Source organism: Notamacropus eugenii, chromosome 3 (genome assembly GCF_028372415.1).
Source record: "Notamacropus eugenii isolate mMacEug1 chromosome 3, mMacEug1.pri_v2, whole genome shotgun sequence".
NCBI classification, from domain to species: Eukaryota; Metazoa; Chordata; class Mammalia; order Diprotodontia; family Macropodidae; genus Notamacropus; species Notamacropus eugenii.
Genome location: NC_092874.1, coordinates 296,756,694 through 296,773,437, shown reverse-complemented (window position 1 = coordinate 296,773,437; position 16,744 = coordinate 296,756,694). Strand labels below are relative to the sequence as shown.

At 48.4% G+C, this 16,744-nt stretch overlaps 1 protein-coding gene across 1 annotated transcript; it reads left to right on the top strand.

The window, feature by feature from the left end:
• The first annotated feature begins 854 nt into the window (after positions 1 to 854).
• LOC140532067 (SUN domain-containing protein 2-like) lies at positions 855 to 15,669 on the top strand. The gene is made up of 13 exons (XM_072650615.1): positions 855 to 1,002; positions 1,252 to 1,347; positions 1,618 to 1,711; positions 3,177 to 3,273; positions 3,918 to 4,013; positions 12,446 to 12,697; positions 12,852 to 12,929; positions 13,651 to 13,694; positions 14,046 to 14,211; positions 14,526 to 14,747; positions 14,929 to 15,013; positions 15,223 to 15,338; positions 15,490 to 15,669. Exons 1-13 carry the CDS (start codon positions 855 to 857, stop codon positions 15,667 to 15,669), a joined length of 1,674 nt encoding a protein of 557 aa, XP_072506716.1.
• The last annotated feature ends 1,075 nt before the right edge of the window (positions 15,670 to 16,744 follow it).

The window sequence follows — 16,744 nt, the reverse complement described above, 5'->3', positions numbered from 1 at the left end:
TAGAAGCTCCTTGAAAGTCTCTTCCTCCTCCAGGCCTTTCTCCCCCTGTTTTTCTCCTGCTTCATCTCCTTCACCCTCTTTCCTTTGCTCTTCATGCTTGGCGCCCCCCAGGACTCTGAAGAGGAAATCTGGCAGTGTGAAACGCCTCTCACCAGCCCCTCACCTGGGCCCTGCTTCCAATCCTCACACTACCTACTACAGTGAATCAGTGGTCAGCGAGTCCTACGTCAGGGGCCCCCGGGTCGCCTCGGTGGACAAAAGCTCCATCCTACAAGATCAGCTGGACAGCGATGTCTACTGAAGTGAACGTGGTGAGCTCTGGCCAGAGCTTGACAAACCCGAGGGCTTGGGCTGGGGAGAAGGAAGGAAGCTCCTCCCTGTCTTCTAAAGATTCCTAAGGAGGCTAGTGTCTGTTGGGAGTTACCTTACTCCTCCAGGTTGGCTCATCTCCCTGGATCCTCCCAGGTGGGAGATCCTTCCATTCTCCTGAAGCCCCTCAGTCCCATAGATGGCACTTTTCCAGATCTGGGTGACAATAACCATGCCTCCTAAGGCAGAAGGCCACCTGGTTTTGTGCAGCCAATGAGCTAAAAATCATCTTTACATGTTTCAGTAAAGTTCCATTACACTTAAAAACATAAAAAGTGTTCTTACCTCATACAGAAATAGGAAGGGGGCCGGATTTTGCCCTTGTGCAGAACTCCATTCCTGCCCTAAACCACATGGGGGGGGCTTCTGGGTTCAGACCCCCAAAGGGGTGGGAAGTCTGAATTCTGAAAAGTTCTGCCAGGTGTTCCACCTCTGGCAGCTGCTGTTGCTGGAAGCCTGAAGCTCCCTGCTTATCAGGCACCTCCATGCTCTGTGCAGGTGGGGACTTGGTGAGGAGGAGGAGAGGCCTGGGAGGTGCTGAGAAGAGTAAGATCAATGGACTGAATGAGGGCAAAGTCACCTATGATATCTATGGATCTTCCTCAGGATACTCCTCGGAGGATGACTCTGCAGGTAGGCAGCACTTCCTGCCTACTGGAACTCCATCCCCTGGACGCTGCCCCGTGTACTTTGAAGGGTGCCCCATCCAGGGGGGATGGGGAGAACATAGATTTCAGATAAAAGGATAGAGAACTCTGCAGTCTGGCTCCAGGTGGGGGTTTGGAGGTTGGGAGGGCCCAAGCCTCAGCATGGTAATGGGGATGCCTGAGGCCCACTTGTGTCTCCTTCTGGGTGGCTCCTCATGTCTTCACTTTCCTGCAGGGCACACACTTATGGACCAGCCTGGCTCAGCATCCTCATTAAGGAATGCTGCCTCCCAAGTTGGCGCTTTCTTGTGGGTGGCCATCACTTTTCCAGGTGGGTTCTGGGAGTGGGTGGGCACACTGCCCAGGGCAGTCCCTGCTGTGGGCCCATAAGAGCTTCCTCATTCCTATGCTGGGGCACACCAGGCCTGGGTGCTAACCCTAGGACAGTGTGTGGAGACAGGCTTTTATGGCAGGATCCCCAGGCACAGCTAGAAAGCCTTGGGAGATTCAAGGAGCAGCTGCAGAGTGGGCAGGCTGGGAGCAAGCTAACTCTGGGATAGGAGGGCGAAGCCTTTGAACCCCTCTGCTGGGACTTTTACAGGTTGGCTCTTTGGCCTGTTCTACTGGTGGCTGGGCACTACCTGCTACCGCCTGACCACAGCTGCCTCCCTGCTGGACGTCTTTGTCTTAACCAGGTCAGTGAGGCCTCCCTGGGCTCTGCCAGAACCAAAGAACCCATGCTTGAAAAAGCTTCACCACGCTTGAGCTCAGTTCAGCTTTTGAGACTTTTGTGCCATGAATCTTATGACAGAAGGTCAGGTCAGGGTCAGGGGTGTGCTGGAATCAGCTGGAACCAGCTTGAACCTGCTCCTGAGTGTCAGCTACCAGTCAGGGCTCCTCTGGGTATCTAGACTGAAGAAGAAGATGGGACAAGTTGTGTGTGCCTTCACCCCCTTCAGAACTGCTTGTTAACCCTTCCCCAGCACATGCCAATCCCCATGAGCACAGGTGCTGCTCTATTCCTGAGTATCTTGGAGGAGCTGTCCCCTCAGTAGTTCCTGCCTCTCATCTCCACTGACTCTGGTGGCTTCACCTTGGCCAGTTGGAAAGTCCTGAGCTCCCAGGGGTTGTAGTCTCTTCCCAGTCCTTCGGGTAGCCAGGCCATCCTTACAGTTTCTCTGTGGGGGGTCATGTCCAGGTTTCCAGGCAGCCTCCAGGGCTGTGTCCAGGAGCCTCTAGAGCAGGGGTAGGGAACCTGCGCTCTCCAGGCCACATGTAGCCTTCTAGGTCCTGGGGTGCAACCTTTGGACTGAGGCCAAGTTTTACAGAACAAATCCTTTTCTTAAGGAGATTTGTTCTTGGAAGTCTAGATTCAGTCAAAGGGCCACCCTTGAGGACCTCAAGTGCCACATGTGATCTCCAGGCTGCAGGTTCCCTATCTAGCTCTGGATTCTTGGGGCCACAGGCTAGGCCCAGGGAGACTAGCCAACCTTGTCAGGGCTTACTCCTTCCAAGTCCCAATTTGACAAGCACTGAAATGATTTAGCCAAAAGAAGCCTGCCCAATTCACTAGCATATAAGCACATTCCTGAGAGCCCTGGGAGGGAGATGCCTTCCACCAGCCCTGTCACCTTTCATAACAACATTCACACATTTGACCAAGGTCAAATTTTCTCCTTCCACTTGACCTCGAGGGCTGTCCATAAAAGCCCAGAGCTCCCCATCGTAGCTGTCCCAGGGTGGGGGCACACCCTTTGTTGGTTTCCTCAGCAGCTCAGGGAGGGTCGCACAGGAATCTGGTGGGGAAGACCAGGCACTAATGTCTCCTCCTTCATCCCCATGAAATCCAGGAGCTTTTCAACTCTGAAGAAGTTGTTTCTGCTTCTCTTGATGCTGTTGCTTCTGGCTTCGCTGGCTTACGGTGAGCCTTGCTGAGTCCCCAGGGCACCCTGCCAGCCCAGACAGACAAGGGCTTGGGGGCAGGGCTGCTGAACGCAAGTCTGGAAGACAGAGCTTTGAAGGGGAGCCTTTAGCCTTTAGGGGAAAAGGGACCCAGGCCTTGTATGGGAAAGTTCTTGTGCCTGAAATGGGATAGACGGCCTGTGTCTCCTCCTCTTGATCCAATCCCACAAGCCTTTCTTGTGCATCTTCTGTATGCAGGCCTCCCAGACTCATGCTGCATGCCTACTATGACAGTGCTGGCTTTACATGGGTGTTTGATCTGCCCCCTCAGTGGTCACTGTCAAGGCACTTGAGGGTGGGGGAACTGGTAGAAGAGCTGAGTCCACAATGAATGGGTTAGCTGGGCAGGACACAGCCAATGCCAGCTCTGGAGGCCTTTGCCCCTTCTCACTGGGGAGAATGGACAGGGTGGTCCTCCCTGGATGGTCCCAAAAGAGCTGTACTCTGTTCAGGAACCATGACATCACTTACCCCCTACTATGAGATGAAGCCCAGCTTGGGAATGGTGACACCACAAGCTGTCAGTTACCAGGACCTCTATTCAGCTGGCATCTCCTGAAAGCACTCTGATCCTCCAGAAGAGACAGGGCTGTATGTGGACCAGGCTTGGGACCAGGAGGCAGGACTTCTCCATGTCCTCTCCCCAGCTGCTTCTTGTCCCTCATTTTTCTCATAATCCAAAAGTGTGTAATGACTCCTGAAAGGATCATGAGAGATGCCTTTCCTGAAGGGTCTTGCCTTCCAGATCATGGGGCCCATAATGCATGCACCTTCCTTGGGCCAGGGTCTGAGCCCATGTGGATGTGACACTGCCAGACACAGTCCAGGTGTAGGTCCTCATCCTGGACATGTTTCCCTTCTGGTGCCTCAGCCTCTGCCTTCATTAGCCTTTCCTCCCATGTGCTAGGTGCTTGGTATTTTTACCCCTATGGACTACAGACATTCCACCCTGCTATGCTGTCCTGGTGGGCAGCAAAGGGCAGCAACAGGAGAGAGGAGGTGTGGGAAGCAGGAGAATCCACCCCATATTTCCAGGTGAGTGCCTGGGTGAGTGCCAGGAACACTTTGTGCAGGACAGGCAGACAGTCTGCTCACAACCAAGTCTGTTCCAATCAACCCCAGAATCACTCAGTCCACTACCATTTCTTAAGTGTGGCCTACTGTGTGTCAGGCACTGTGCTAAGGGATGGGAATTCAAAGAAAGAATTCAAACCCAAACAAACAAGCCCACAGTCCCTGCCCTGAAGGAGTCCCCGAGTCATGAGGAAACAACTAGGTACAATGGAGATCTACCAGGACAGATGGGAGTGAAGCAGTAGAGGGAGTTGGCTATGCTGTTTCTTCTATGGCAGCCATACAGACTATTACCATACCATCTTTGAAGACAGTTCTGGCCTGGCAGGATCTTCCAGGTGGTGTCCTCTCCTAGCGCTGTCTTTGAAACAGCTCTGCAGCACTATGAGGCATCAGAGGAGGGGGAAGCAGGATTAGCCAGAGGAAGCTGCTTTTGTTTCCATTTTGTAATGAACAAAAGTCTGTTTTATTTCCCTTCTCCCTCTCCCACCCATTCAGAAAAATGAAAAGCAAACCACTTGTAACAAATGTGCAGAGTTAAGCAAACCAGTCCCTTTTTGGCCATGTCTAAAAGATCTATGTCTCCTTCTGCCTCCTGAGGCCATCTCTCCGTCAGAAGTTGGGTCATTTTCCAGAAAAGTACTTGGTCACTGCATCGATCAGAGTTCTAAAGTCTTTCAAAGTTGCTTCTTTGTGGTTCTTCTCACTCTGCTCTGCACCAGTTCATACAAAGTCTTCTCAGGTTTCTCTCAATACCACCTATTTCATTGTTTCTTAGAGCACGGTTGTATTCAATCCTTACACCATAATTTATTCAGCTCTTGCCCAGTTCGGGGGCAAGCCAGTAGTTTCCATTTCTTTGTCTTTGCTGTTTGGGTGCCAAGTGTGTGTCATGCAGAAGATAGGTCATTCATCTCAGTGGTGACAGTCTCTTCTTAATGGTCTGTGCTGTGGGGCAAGAGATGAGAATATAAATCCAGGCTATAATGAAGCCTTCATTTAGTAACCTCGATTTATCCATGGATTTCCATCTCCAAACTCATCAATCTTTGCACCAGGGCCACTCACAAGCAGCATTAGGAGACTCTCTCACCTTGGATATGCAGATCCCTGGGGAGCCAGGGTCAGAAAACCTGGGCTCAAGTTTGAGCTTTGCCACTTGCTAGCTTTGGGACCTGGGGCAGTTCAATGCCAACCTCTCAAGACTCAGCATCCCGCGTTCCCCCGCTGCCTTCAACTGAAATCATAGTTGCCTCCCCCAAAAGGCCTTCCCTAACACCTTGTCACACAGTGAAGTGATTCTGGAGGGGGGGGGGTCTCCAGAAATTGGTAGCAGAGCCCAGACTATCAGAGTTGATCAAGCTGGGAAGACTTGAAGGCTGTGTGCAGATCCTGGTGTCTGCCCACCAGAAGCTTGGCCACCAGGTGATTGGATTTGGGGAGTCATGATGACTTGGGAAGCAGATAAAAAGACCAAACAACCTTTGCCTTCTGCAGCCACCTTCTGGTTGTGGACAGAGGTCAGGGGACCTCAGAGAAGGACAAAGAGTACTTGGTCTCCCTCAGTCCTCACACAGTCCAACCACAGTCTAAGTGGTTGACATTATTCCAGTGTAATCTGAGGGGTGACATGGAGTGGTGGGATAAAGGACATGGCTCTAGAAACAGCAACAGATGAGGTGCTGGATGTCAGATGCACAATGAGGTCCACGATTTTGGACACAGCCAGTGTCAGAATTTGATTTGTCTGACTTCTCATGTCAGCTGCAAGGAGTTTTTTTTTCAGATGTGGGGGGGAAAACAATCAGTGGAATGATCACTCACAGGCAGAAGAATTTGGAGGAGGCAAATCAGCCTCAAGGATTAGATTTCATCACATTTTTAAAGGCAACTAAAAAACCCCATAGTTGCTATTCCAAATGAGCATAAGGCAACAGAGGGCAAAGGAAGTCCAGGAGGAAGCTGAGAAGATCATTTTGTCCTTGTGACCCCAACACTCGGCATAGCCTGTTACACTTAGTGGGAGTGTATCAGTGTTTGTTGGCTGTCCTTGTACTAAGTCCACAAAACAACGTGCAAGGGAAGAAGACACAACTATTATTTGTCAGTAAGAAAGTCCCCAGGCACAGGATACATGATCAGCACCAAAAGATGTCACAACGAAACCAAAGGACCATCTTCACGGAATGAGAAATGCTGGTTACACGAATCATTTCAGCATCAAGGACCAGATCAGTGACTGGGCCCCACAAAGGTCAAAATCCAGCAAGTTAGAAGAAAGGGGGACAAAAGGGGAAAAAACATACCGTACAGCTCCAACAGCTCCAGTCCTTCCTCTTCAGATGTGTCAACCACTCAGGCACGGCAAAAGGAACACTGACTCATAGCATCGTTTCCTAAGGATGTTTGACTGCTGCCCCAAAACATCACATTCCAGTGAGAAGGCCAGCAATCCTAGAGGCTGCCTCCCTCAGAGACGAGCGGCTCTTGGCAAGCAAAGAAACCAAAGGCAACACTGGATCTGAAAATAGGCCACTGGCGCAAGAGAAGAAGAGGGTGGTGACTAAAGGATACAAACAGTGGCCCCGTGAAACGGCAAACATCAGGAAGGGCCCTCAGCCTCCCTCTTCAGCTCAGTCCTGAGAGTGGAGGCCCCCAAATTCTTGAGTCAGCTCCTTCCCCTTTCAGTGACTCACCTTGTTAGGAAGCTGTTCCTGCCTCTGAAATGTGCCACAACTTCTACCTTGCCAGGGCAAGCAAAGCAACTCTAACCCTGTCCATGTCCACAAAGTCTGAAAACCATTTTCATGTCTCCTCATCGTGTTGTGTGTTTCCAAAAGTTTTCTTGATATCATTGGTTTTTACTTAACCTACCTTTCCCAGTGTGTCTTCTCAGAAAGAGAAGCAGGGAATTTGGAAAAACCCTGCAAAGCTTGTGTGATCTACTAGTGAAAATCATTTTGAATTAGGTACATCTTTACACACACACACACACACACACACACACACACACACACACACACGCACACATCCCACTGACTTTGAAGACTTGTCTCTAGCTTTTGCTTTCATGTGACCCACCTTGCTCAGTGTATCCTTCCCATTTTGCCCTCCCACAGAGCCAGCCCTTAAGCAAAAGAATAAACCAAAAAGGGGAAGAAAAGTTCAGCAGAACACAGCAGGCGAGCCCAGCATTAGATGCAGGTTCCCTGCCAGTATTTCCCACCCTAGCCAGGACGGGAAGGGAAGAAGATCCTCATGTGTCATCTCTGTTCTTTCCATTTCCATGGTTGTCTGTGGTGCTTGTTTTCTTGTTCTCCTCATTCATTTATTCCACTTTTCCCCAGTTCATGTAAGTCTTCTAATTAAGCAGAGTTGTGGCTTCGTACAGCATAGTCATATTTCCTTGTATCCATAAGCCACTCCTCTGTCAATGAGTTCTTTGCTACCAAAGAACTTTCTTAGTGGTTCAGTTGGTATGGCACTGAATAAGTTAATTTAGGTAGTTTTATCATTTTTATGCTACTGGCTTGACCTACCCACGAGGAGTGAGTACATCTCCAACTGTTGAGATCTCTACGTATGAAGAATGTTTTGTAATTGTGTTCATATAGTTCCTGTGTGTGTCTTGGCAGGCAAACTCTCAGGTTGTATACAGTATACAATTGTATACAGTTATTTTCAATGGAATTTCTCTTTCTATCTCTTCCTGCTGGATTTTCTTGATTAATGTATAGAAATGCTGATGGTTTTGATGGGCTTCCAACTTTCTTTAAGTAATTGTTTGAACTGGTTTTGTTTTAAACTGGTTTTTTAGATGACTCTCTAGGGTTCTCTTGGTAAACCATTGTATCATCTACCAAAAGAGATAGTTTTGGTTCCTCATTGCAGTTTTTTCCCTTCAGTTTCTTTTCTGCCTTATTGCTATATCTAGCAGTTGCTGTAACTGGTACAACACTGAATAGCAATGGTTGGCAATGGACTTTCTTCCTTTACCGTGATCTTACTGGGAAGGCTTATCCCCATTACATATCATGCTTGCTCTTGGTTTGAGTTAGATAATACTTATTTTAAAGAAGACTCCATTTATTCCTGTGCTTTCTAGTGTTTTTCAACAGGGATGAGGCATTTTGTCAAAAGCTTTGTCTGCACCTGTTGAAATCATATAAATTTGTTGTTTATGTTATTGATATAATCAGTTACATTTATAGTTTTCCTAATAATTGACCCAGGCCCAACTTCTTGGTATCAATCCAGCTTGGTCACAGTGTCACAATATATCTTTGTGATATATTCCTGTAATCTCCTTTCTTAGCATTTAATATTTTTCATCAATATTCATTAATGAAATTGATCTATAGTTCCCTCTCTTGGGGAGACGTGACTCTCCTTGGTTTGGGTATCAAGATTATATTTTTGTCATAGAAAGAATTTGATAAGATTCTATCTTTACCTGTTTTTCAAATCGTTTATTTAGTGTTGGAATTGATTACTTTTTAATCATTTGGAAAAATTTGATTTAGTCCTGGGGTTTTTTCTTAGAGAGATCATTTATAGCTTGTTTCGTTCCTTTTTCTAAGATGGGGTTATTTAAGGGCTCTGTTAAACAGGACTATTTACATTTGTAAAATTCATTTCATTTAGATTTTCATTTTTATTATTGGCATGTAGTTGGGCAACAAAGCTCCTAGTAATTACTTTTATTTTCTCTTCATAGATTGTAAATTCACTGTTTTCATTTTCTGATGTAATAATTTGGTTTTCTTTTGTAAAAATTAAATTAGCCAAGGATTTATCTATTTAATTGTTTTTCTCAAAGCTTATAGTTTTATTTATTAGTTCATTGGGGTTTTGTTCTTTCAATTTCGTTCATCTTTCTATCGATTCAAGATTTTAATTTTGGTGTTTAATTGGGAAGGGATTAATCTGTTGGTTTTCTAAATATTTTAGTTGCATGTCTAATTCTTTAATCTGTTTCTTTGTCTCTTTGATTGATGTAAGCATTTGAAAATATACATTTCCCTCTAAGTCCTGCATTGACTGCATCCCCAAAATTTAGTTATGTCATTGTCACCATGAAATTGTTAACCATTTCTATGATTTGTTCTTTGACTCATCCATTCTTTAGGATCCATTCTGTAAGATCCATTCTTTTTCTCCAACTCCTCTATTTGTGTATCTTTCTGTTTCAAGCATATTTCTTGTAAATAACATATTGTTGGATTCTGGTTTCTAATCCATTCAACTGTATTCTTCCATTTTATGAGTGAGTTCATCCCATTCCCATTCACAGTTGTGTTCATTAAATGTATATTTTTTTCCATGCTATTCTTTTACACTCATCCTTTTGTTTTTTACTCTGTCCCTTCTTCAGTAGTCTTTTGTTTCTGACCTTTGCCTCCCTTAATCTATCCCGTCATTCTTCCCTCCCCCTCACCTTTCTCTTAGACGCTTTTCCTCCTACTTCTCCTTGCGTAAAATGAATCTCTCCATCTCATTGTGTGTGTATGTGTATTCTTCCCTCTTTCAACCAGTTCAGATGAGAATAAGGTTCGTGTTGCCTGTTCCCCTCTTCTGTCCCTCCCATTGTATAAACTCTTTCTAGTGCACCCCATTTATGAGATAACTTTCCCCATTCTTTCTCTCCTTCCCCACAACCTTCCAGTGCATTTCTCTTCTCCACCCTTCCATTCTTTTGAGATCCTCACAACATAATACAGTCATTCAGGTCGCTATCTATTTAGACTGCTTCTAGGACCCGTGGTGATCATAAAATTCTGAAGTGGTTACATGTATCATCTTGCCACACAAGGGATCTAAACAATTTGCCCTTTTTTAGTGACTTGTGATTTCTCACTCATGTTCACCTTATTATTCTTCTCCTGAGTTCTGTGTTTGAATGTCAAATTTTCTATTCTGTTCTGGTCTTTTCATCAGGAATGCTTGAAAGTTCTCTATTTCAGGAAGGGTCCTTATTCCCCTGTAGGACGATACACAGTTTTGCTGGGTAGTTTAATCTTATTGTGGGCTCTAATCCTAGATCTTTTCCACTCCAGAATATGATATCCCAAGCCCTGTACTCCTTTAATGTGGAAGCTTCTAAATCTCATGTGTCCTGACAGTACTGGATTATTTCTCTCTGGCTATTTGCAGAATTTTCTCCTTGACCTGGCAGTTCTGGATTTAGAACAGTTGCTGGGAGTTTTCATGTAGGGGTTTCTTTCAGGAAATGATTTGTGGTTTCAAGTTCTACTTTGCCCTCTGATTCTAACACATCTGGGCATTTTCCTTTGTAATATCTTAAAATATTATGTTGAGCTCCTTTTTTGTTCCTGGCTTTTGGATAGACAAATGACTCTCCAATTCTCTCTCCTCAATCCATTTCTAGGTCATTGGAGTTTTGTATGAGATCCTATACATTTTCTCTTGAATTGATTTTATTTTTTGTTGTTGTCTCCTAGAGTTATTAGCTTCTATTTGCTCAGTTCTAATTTTTAAGGAATTCAGTATTTTTGTGCCTCTTTTACTAATTATTCATTCTTTTCTCATATCTTTCTTGTACCGCTTTTTAAAAATTTTTCCTCTTCCACTCTTAAAATCACTTTTTGTTCATTTTTATCTCATTCTTTAACTCTTCTAGGAATTCTTGTTCAACTCTTATCCAATCTACCCTTTTTCTTGGAGGATTTGCTTAAAGATATCTTCAAGTCATTGCCTTCTTCTGTCTTTCTGTCTTGAGCCATAGTAGCCCTTTGTGGTCAGGTTCAGTTTTGTTTACTCATTCTTCCAGCCTATTTCTTGACTATGAACTTGATGTTGGCATTGGGCTCAGCTCACCTCTGGGCTTTCTTAGTTCAGTCCGCAAACTTTCAGTGCTTCCATAGTGGTGATATCTGTTCACTGCTATTCTTGTCTGAGTTGTGCAAGTTCCTGACTCAGGTTTAGGTCTTCTGGCTTGCGGGTGCTGGAGTTTCTGTAGAATGTTATTGGACTCAGTCATTGTTAGCACACTTTGAGGTTCTGCAGGTTCAGAGGGACCGAACTTATTGACTCTTCTTGCGTCTGGGTCTCCTACCCGAGGTATCCCACTGCAGGACTAAAAGTGAACATTGAGCCCCCAGCTGTGCTCTGGGGCTCAGGTCCAGAACCTCTTTGCAGAACCCCTTTCTTGATCAGTGCTCAGCTAGGGCCTCGCTCACTCATAACTGCTCCTCTCAGCCCTACGTCTGTAGCCTAGAAGAGTCATTTGGCCCCCTTCATGCTCCCAGGATAGCCTGGGATCTGCTCCTGCTCAGGGATTCAGTTCTAGCCCTTTTACCATCCTTGGGCAATGAAATGCTTCCCACTGTCCTGGCTGCCATTATGTTGGGCTCCTGGCCAGCCCCCACCTCAGTGTCCACAGCTCTCTTATTTCTTAAGCTTCCCTGGGCTGGAGAAATGACGCACAGGGATGTTTTCTTGGCTTTCCTCATGAGAATGTGGTCTGGCACATTATCTAGATGGTTAGAGAGGAGGTGGGCTGGGCTCATCAAAAATGCCCACCCTCCCTCTGTTCTCTTGGTTCTGCCCCTGTGCTGTGTGGTTGGTGGGGAGGGGACCTTCTGCATGCTTAGCCTCCTTTGTACCTCTTGGGGAGGTCTCTGACCTGGCTTTTTGCCCTGAGCTCTCTCAGCTTCTTTGCCATTTCGACCCTGGTGACCCTGGCCCTCCCTCATCACTCTCCTGGCTCACTGCCGCAGTGTCCTGAGTGGCCTCCCTGCCTCCAGTCTGTTCTGCACTCTGCTCTCAAAGGAACTTTCCTTAAGAACAGAGCAGACCAAGTGACTTCCCTCCTCAGTCAATGGCAGGGCCTCCCCTTTGCCCCCCAGAGGAAAACAGCCCCACCCTGTCTTTCCAGCCTTAGCCTCATTGGTCTTCTGTACTCCTTTCACACTCGGTGACCCTACCCAAATGGCTGCCCCCATGCTGAGAATTCATTCTGGTGCTCTTTCTTCCAGTCAGCCTGTCAACCCACATGTATTTATTAAGCACTTCCTCAGTGCCGGGTCCCGGCCTAGGGGACACAGGTACCCAAAATGAAACCATTCCCATTGACCAGGAACTTCCATTCTCAGGCGGAGACCAACAATGCTTACGTTTTTGTAAATAGCGTAAGTGTGAAATGAAGAAATCTGCCGACAGCAGTTAAACGACCTGGTGGCTTTTAATGTCCTTGTCTCCTCCATTCAAATGGAAGTTCTTCGTACACAAGAAAGGTTTCCTTCTTGGTCCTTGTGTTCTCAGCACTCAGCCCCACCTCGGGCACACAGTGGTGCTTAACAAATGCCCAGTGCTCCTTGTTCCTCCTCCTAAGAGACTTTTCATCTTTGTGTGTTTTCCTCCTTGTTCCCAAGGCTGAACAGCATGTCCTGTCCAAGGTTCATGCCCTAGAAAGGCGGCTGGAAACTCTGGCTTCTGAATACTCTGCACGTTGGCAGAAGGAGGCCATCAGGCTGGAGTTGCTGGAGCTGCAGGGGGCCAGTGGGAATGGAGGTGGAAAAAGCCTGAGCCACGAGGATATTTCAACTCTCCTGGAGGGCCTGTTGAGCCGATGGGAACCCACCCTGAAGAAGGACTTCTGTAGGGACACCACTGCCCACATCCAGGTGAGGAGAACGCTCTGCTAAGAAGACCAGGTCGGCAAGCCCAGCTAGTGGAAGGCATAGAGGTCTTGAGGTGAGGCAGCACTCTGGGCTTGGCAGGACCTGCCAAGTTCTCTGGGTCTTGTTGAACGCCTGTCTCCTTTTTTGTGGTCTCCAGGAAGCACTCACCACCCTCAGGGCAGAACATCAGCAAGATTTGGATAATGTTCTAAAGAAGATTTCTCAGGCATCCCAGGTAATCCAGAAGCTCTGACGCTTCTGGAGGCAGAGACACAGGGGATGGAGGGCGGGGGGGGGGGGGGATGAAGGGGGGCGGGGCGGGGGAGAGGGGGCAGAGACGTCTTGGGGGAGGTCACTTGTAGCTGGAAATGTTGGTGCTGCTGTCAGTAGACCTAACACTTGCTTACAGGTTTCTGGCCAGATTCCATACTTGTATGGGAGCATATTCGATTGACTCATTGTCCCTGAGAGCTCCTGTCTGAGGACTCTGGATCCCCTTGTCCGAAGGATAAGCAGAGAGCTTACTGATCTAAAGCAACCTAAGCCTCCTCCTGTAGCTCCTTTCTGGAACCCCTTTCCTGTACTGAGCACATCCATGCATGAAGACTAGGGAGGGATAAGATTGTCAATGAGAAGACTGTAACTCAACAGCTGAGTTTGAAACTCTTTTCAGGGACTGAGAAGTGACCTCACCACTCTAGGGAAAGTGGTTCATGCCTAATCTCAGCTGAGTTGGGGTCTCTGTCAGATGCCTCCTCTTGGTGGGATGATAAGAGAGGAGTCCAGTCTTTGAAAGGTCTAGCCCAAACTCAAGGTCAAGATTTCTGGAGCCCAACAGTTTGCAGAGACTCAGATCCTCCTTAGCAGACAGAGGGTCCACCCAGAGGAGACAATGAGTCCCCAGAGTGTGGTTTGGTGTTTTCATCAGTCTCATTGTGCCATCATCTTCCTTACAGGAGCTGGAAAGCTGGGTGCTCCAGCTAAAATCTGAATGGCAGAGGTAAGGCCCCAAACTAACTGGCAAAGAGAAGAGGAGGGAAGGAAGGCTAGAAAACTAGACCAGAGAAAGCACCACTGAGATTCTCTGGGGGGGTGTCAGTAGAGCCAGAATACTTGGGTTAGCATGTCCATAGGATTAATCCCAGCTGGTAAGGACCTCAGAGAGCAGATGAGGGTCCTGAGGCCTGGGAGGGAAATGACTTGCCCAGGGTCACACAGGGAGTAAATGTCAGGGAAGACTTGCACCCAGATCTCTGGTTCTGTTCTTTCCCTTTGATAGTGGTTCTGCTTGACTCTATCCTGTGTCACTAGCCAGTGGCTGCCCTTCCCTTTTCCTTTTGTCACTGTCTAGTTTGGCCCAAGAAGCCCTCCAGGAAAACATATTAAAGGCTATGGGTCCACTGGAGGCCCAGCTGGCTGGCCTGAGACAGGAACTGGCAGCCCTGAGCCAGAGACAGGCTGCAGCGGCAGAGGAAGTAGACCTTTGGCCACAGAAGATGGCAGCCCTGCGCAGTGATGTGAGTCCTCCAGTCCACCACTTAGACCACATGTGCCCCTCTCTCCAAGGTGGGCTGCCTGAGCATCTGCCCAGGGAGACCCAACCCTCTAAGGTGTCCACTGGGGTCCAATGAGATCTTTTTTGGTAGACCTGAAAGCAGTGGAAAAATGCCAGTCACTTGGTTCACAACCGTCCCTTCCCTGGCACCAGGAAGACATGCATAGGCTCTGAGCTCTCAGAGTCTTTCTAGACACCCCCTCCCCAGGTCCCCTGTCCCAGCCCTCTTTCTTCCTTACCTCTACTGTTTTGTGGATGGTCTCTGGTGGTTTCTAGGTGGAGTCTCAGTTCCCAGCCTGGATCAGTCAGTACCTTCTTCGAGACAAGGGCGCTAAGGCTGGGCTTCTTCAGCTGGAGGAGGTACAGGCCCAACTTCGGGACCTGGAGCACAGAATCCTCACTCAGGTGGCAGAAGGGCAGGTCAAATCTGCCAGTGAAGCTGCTGCCAGCCTGAGGCTGACCCTTCACAAGGAAGGAGTGACTGGGGTCACAGAGGAGGTGAGGCCTGCCCCATTCCCTGTCTGCCTGTCGGAGGTCATGGGTTTGCCCTGAGAGGAGCCTCCAGGGAAGGAAGGGGAAGCCCTGGCAGAGCAGGTAGCACACGTGGCCCTCTGGTGAAAGGGCTGGGCCAGTTCTGCAGGCAGCTAGGCCCATGAGTCCATCCATGCCTGTCTTTTAGGATGTGCACCAGATTGTGAATGAGGCCCTGAAGAGATACAGTGAAGACCGCATTGGGCTAGTGGATTATGCCCTGGAGTCCTCAGGTAGGTAGCCTGTAGAAAGCCAGAGGGCTGGGGACATGATGGTTGCCCATTAAGGGACAGCAGGAATTAAAAACTCATGATGCCCCTTATGGGACGGGGCAGTTGAAGGGCTGATGCCCTGGCAGTGACCCCTCATCTTCAGGACTACCTCTGTGTCCTGCCAGCCCTCAGCTGCCCCCACCTCACTTCTCTCCCTCTTGTTCTTTCAGGGGCCAGCATCATCAGTAGCCGCTGCTCAGAGACCTATGATACCAAGACGGCCCTTCTCAGTCTGTTTGGCATCCCCTTGTGGTACTATTTCCAGTCCCCAAGAGCCATCCTCCAGGTATGACAGAACAAAGGGCCCCCAGCTTGGCTCTCTGCCATCTCCCACCTTCTGTGGGGGCTGGGCTCTCAAGGTGGGAGGATTACACAATGGAAATCTATTCCATTGGCTGCCCACCTGACTTGTCACCTGACTTGTCTTCTGCCCACAGCCAGATGTTTACCCTGGCAACTGCTGGGCATTCCGGGGCCCCCAGGGCTTTGCTGTGGTTCGATTATCTGCCCGCATCCACCTCACTGCTGTCACCTTGGAGCATGTACCCAAAGCCCTGTCTCCCATCAGCAACATCCCTAGCGCCCCCAAGGATTTTGTCATCTTGGTGAGTATCTGAGCCTTGCAGCTCTCCATTCCAGTATGCCTGACAGCCATTTCTTAACAGCAGCATTGTGAGGTGAGGAATGGAAGGATGTGCCCATTTTACAGCTGGGATATTGAGGCTGGTCTCTGGACTCCACAACCAGCCCTTTCCCTGCTCCCCCTCTTCTTAGAGAGAAGCCAGAAGAGGACAGCTGACAGCAGTCAAGATTTCAATGCTGTCTCAGGGTCCTTTTATACAACTCCTTTATACATGGGTGCCTCCATGGCCAGGTGTCCCATGGGGGAGCTGAGTGGGGATGATGAGCACCATTCCCTACAGTCACCTCCTTAGGGCAGAGTTGGAATGTCCTCATAAGGAGGATGTGGGTGAAAAAAGTGGAGCCAGAGGAGAAGAAGAAACGTGTAGGGGAACAGGATGCTTCAGGACCTAAATCCTGATAGATGAAGAAACTGAGGCACCTACAATTAAATTGTGTGTCCCAAGCCATTCAGCAGCTTAGGGGAAGAGGCAGAGAAGGAGGCCAGGGGCTTGGAGGGAAAAGGATCTGTCTACTGAGTTAGTGAGAGATGCTGGAAGGTGAGGGGACCAAAGAAGGAAACATCATGGTGGCTTTTCCTTTCTCCCCTTTACTCTCCCCAATGTATCCCCCCCTACACCCCCTTCCTCCTCCTCTTCCACCTCCTCCTCCACAACCTCCCCTTCCTTTGCCTCCCTGGATAGATCTGGATTCATGTCCTAACAGCATGACCTTTCCTCTAACCCCCTCCCATCCATCCATCCATCCATCCATCCCTTCCCTTTGCTTTTCCTTCTCTGTAGGGGCTAAATGAAGATTCACAGTCGGAAGGGGTGGCCCTCGGGCACTTTACCTATGATAATGCTGGGGAGTCCATTCAGACCTTCCACTTTCAGGTATGGAGGGCTGGCCCCACAGTGTCCCAGGGAGGCTGGTGCTCTTGAAGGCTAGATCACCAGCCATGGGGATGCTGTGGCTTTGCTAGGAGCTGCAGTTTGAGCCAGGACCCCATGGTTCTGATAGCAACCTGAGGGATAACATTCAGCCACTGAAGAAGGCCTGGGGGGGACG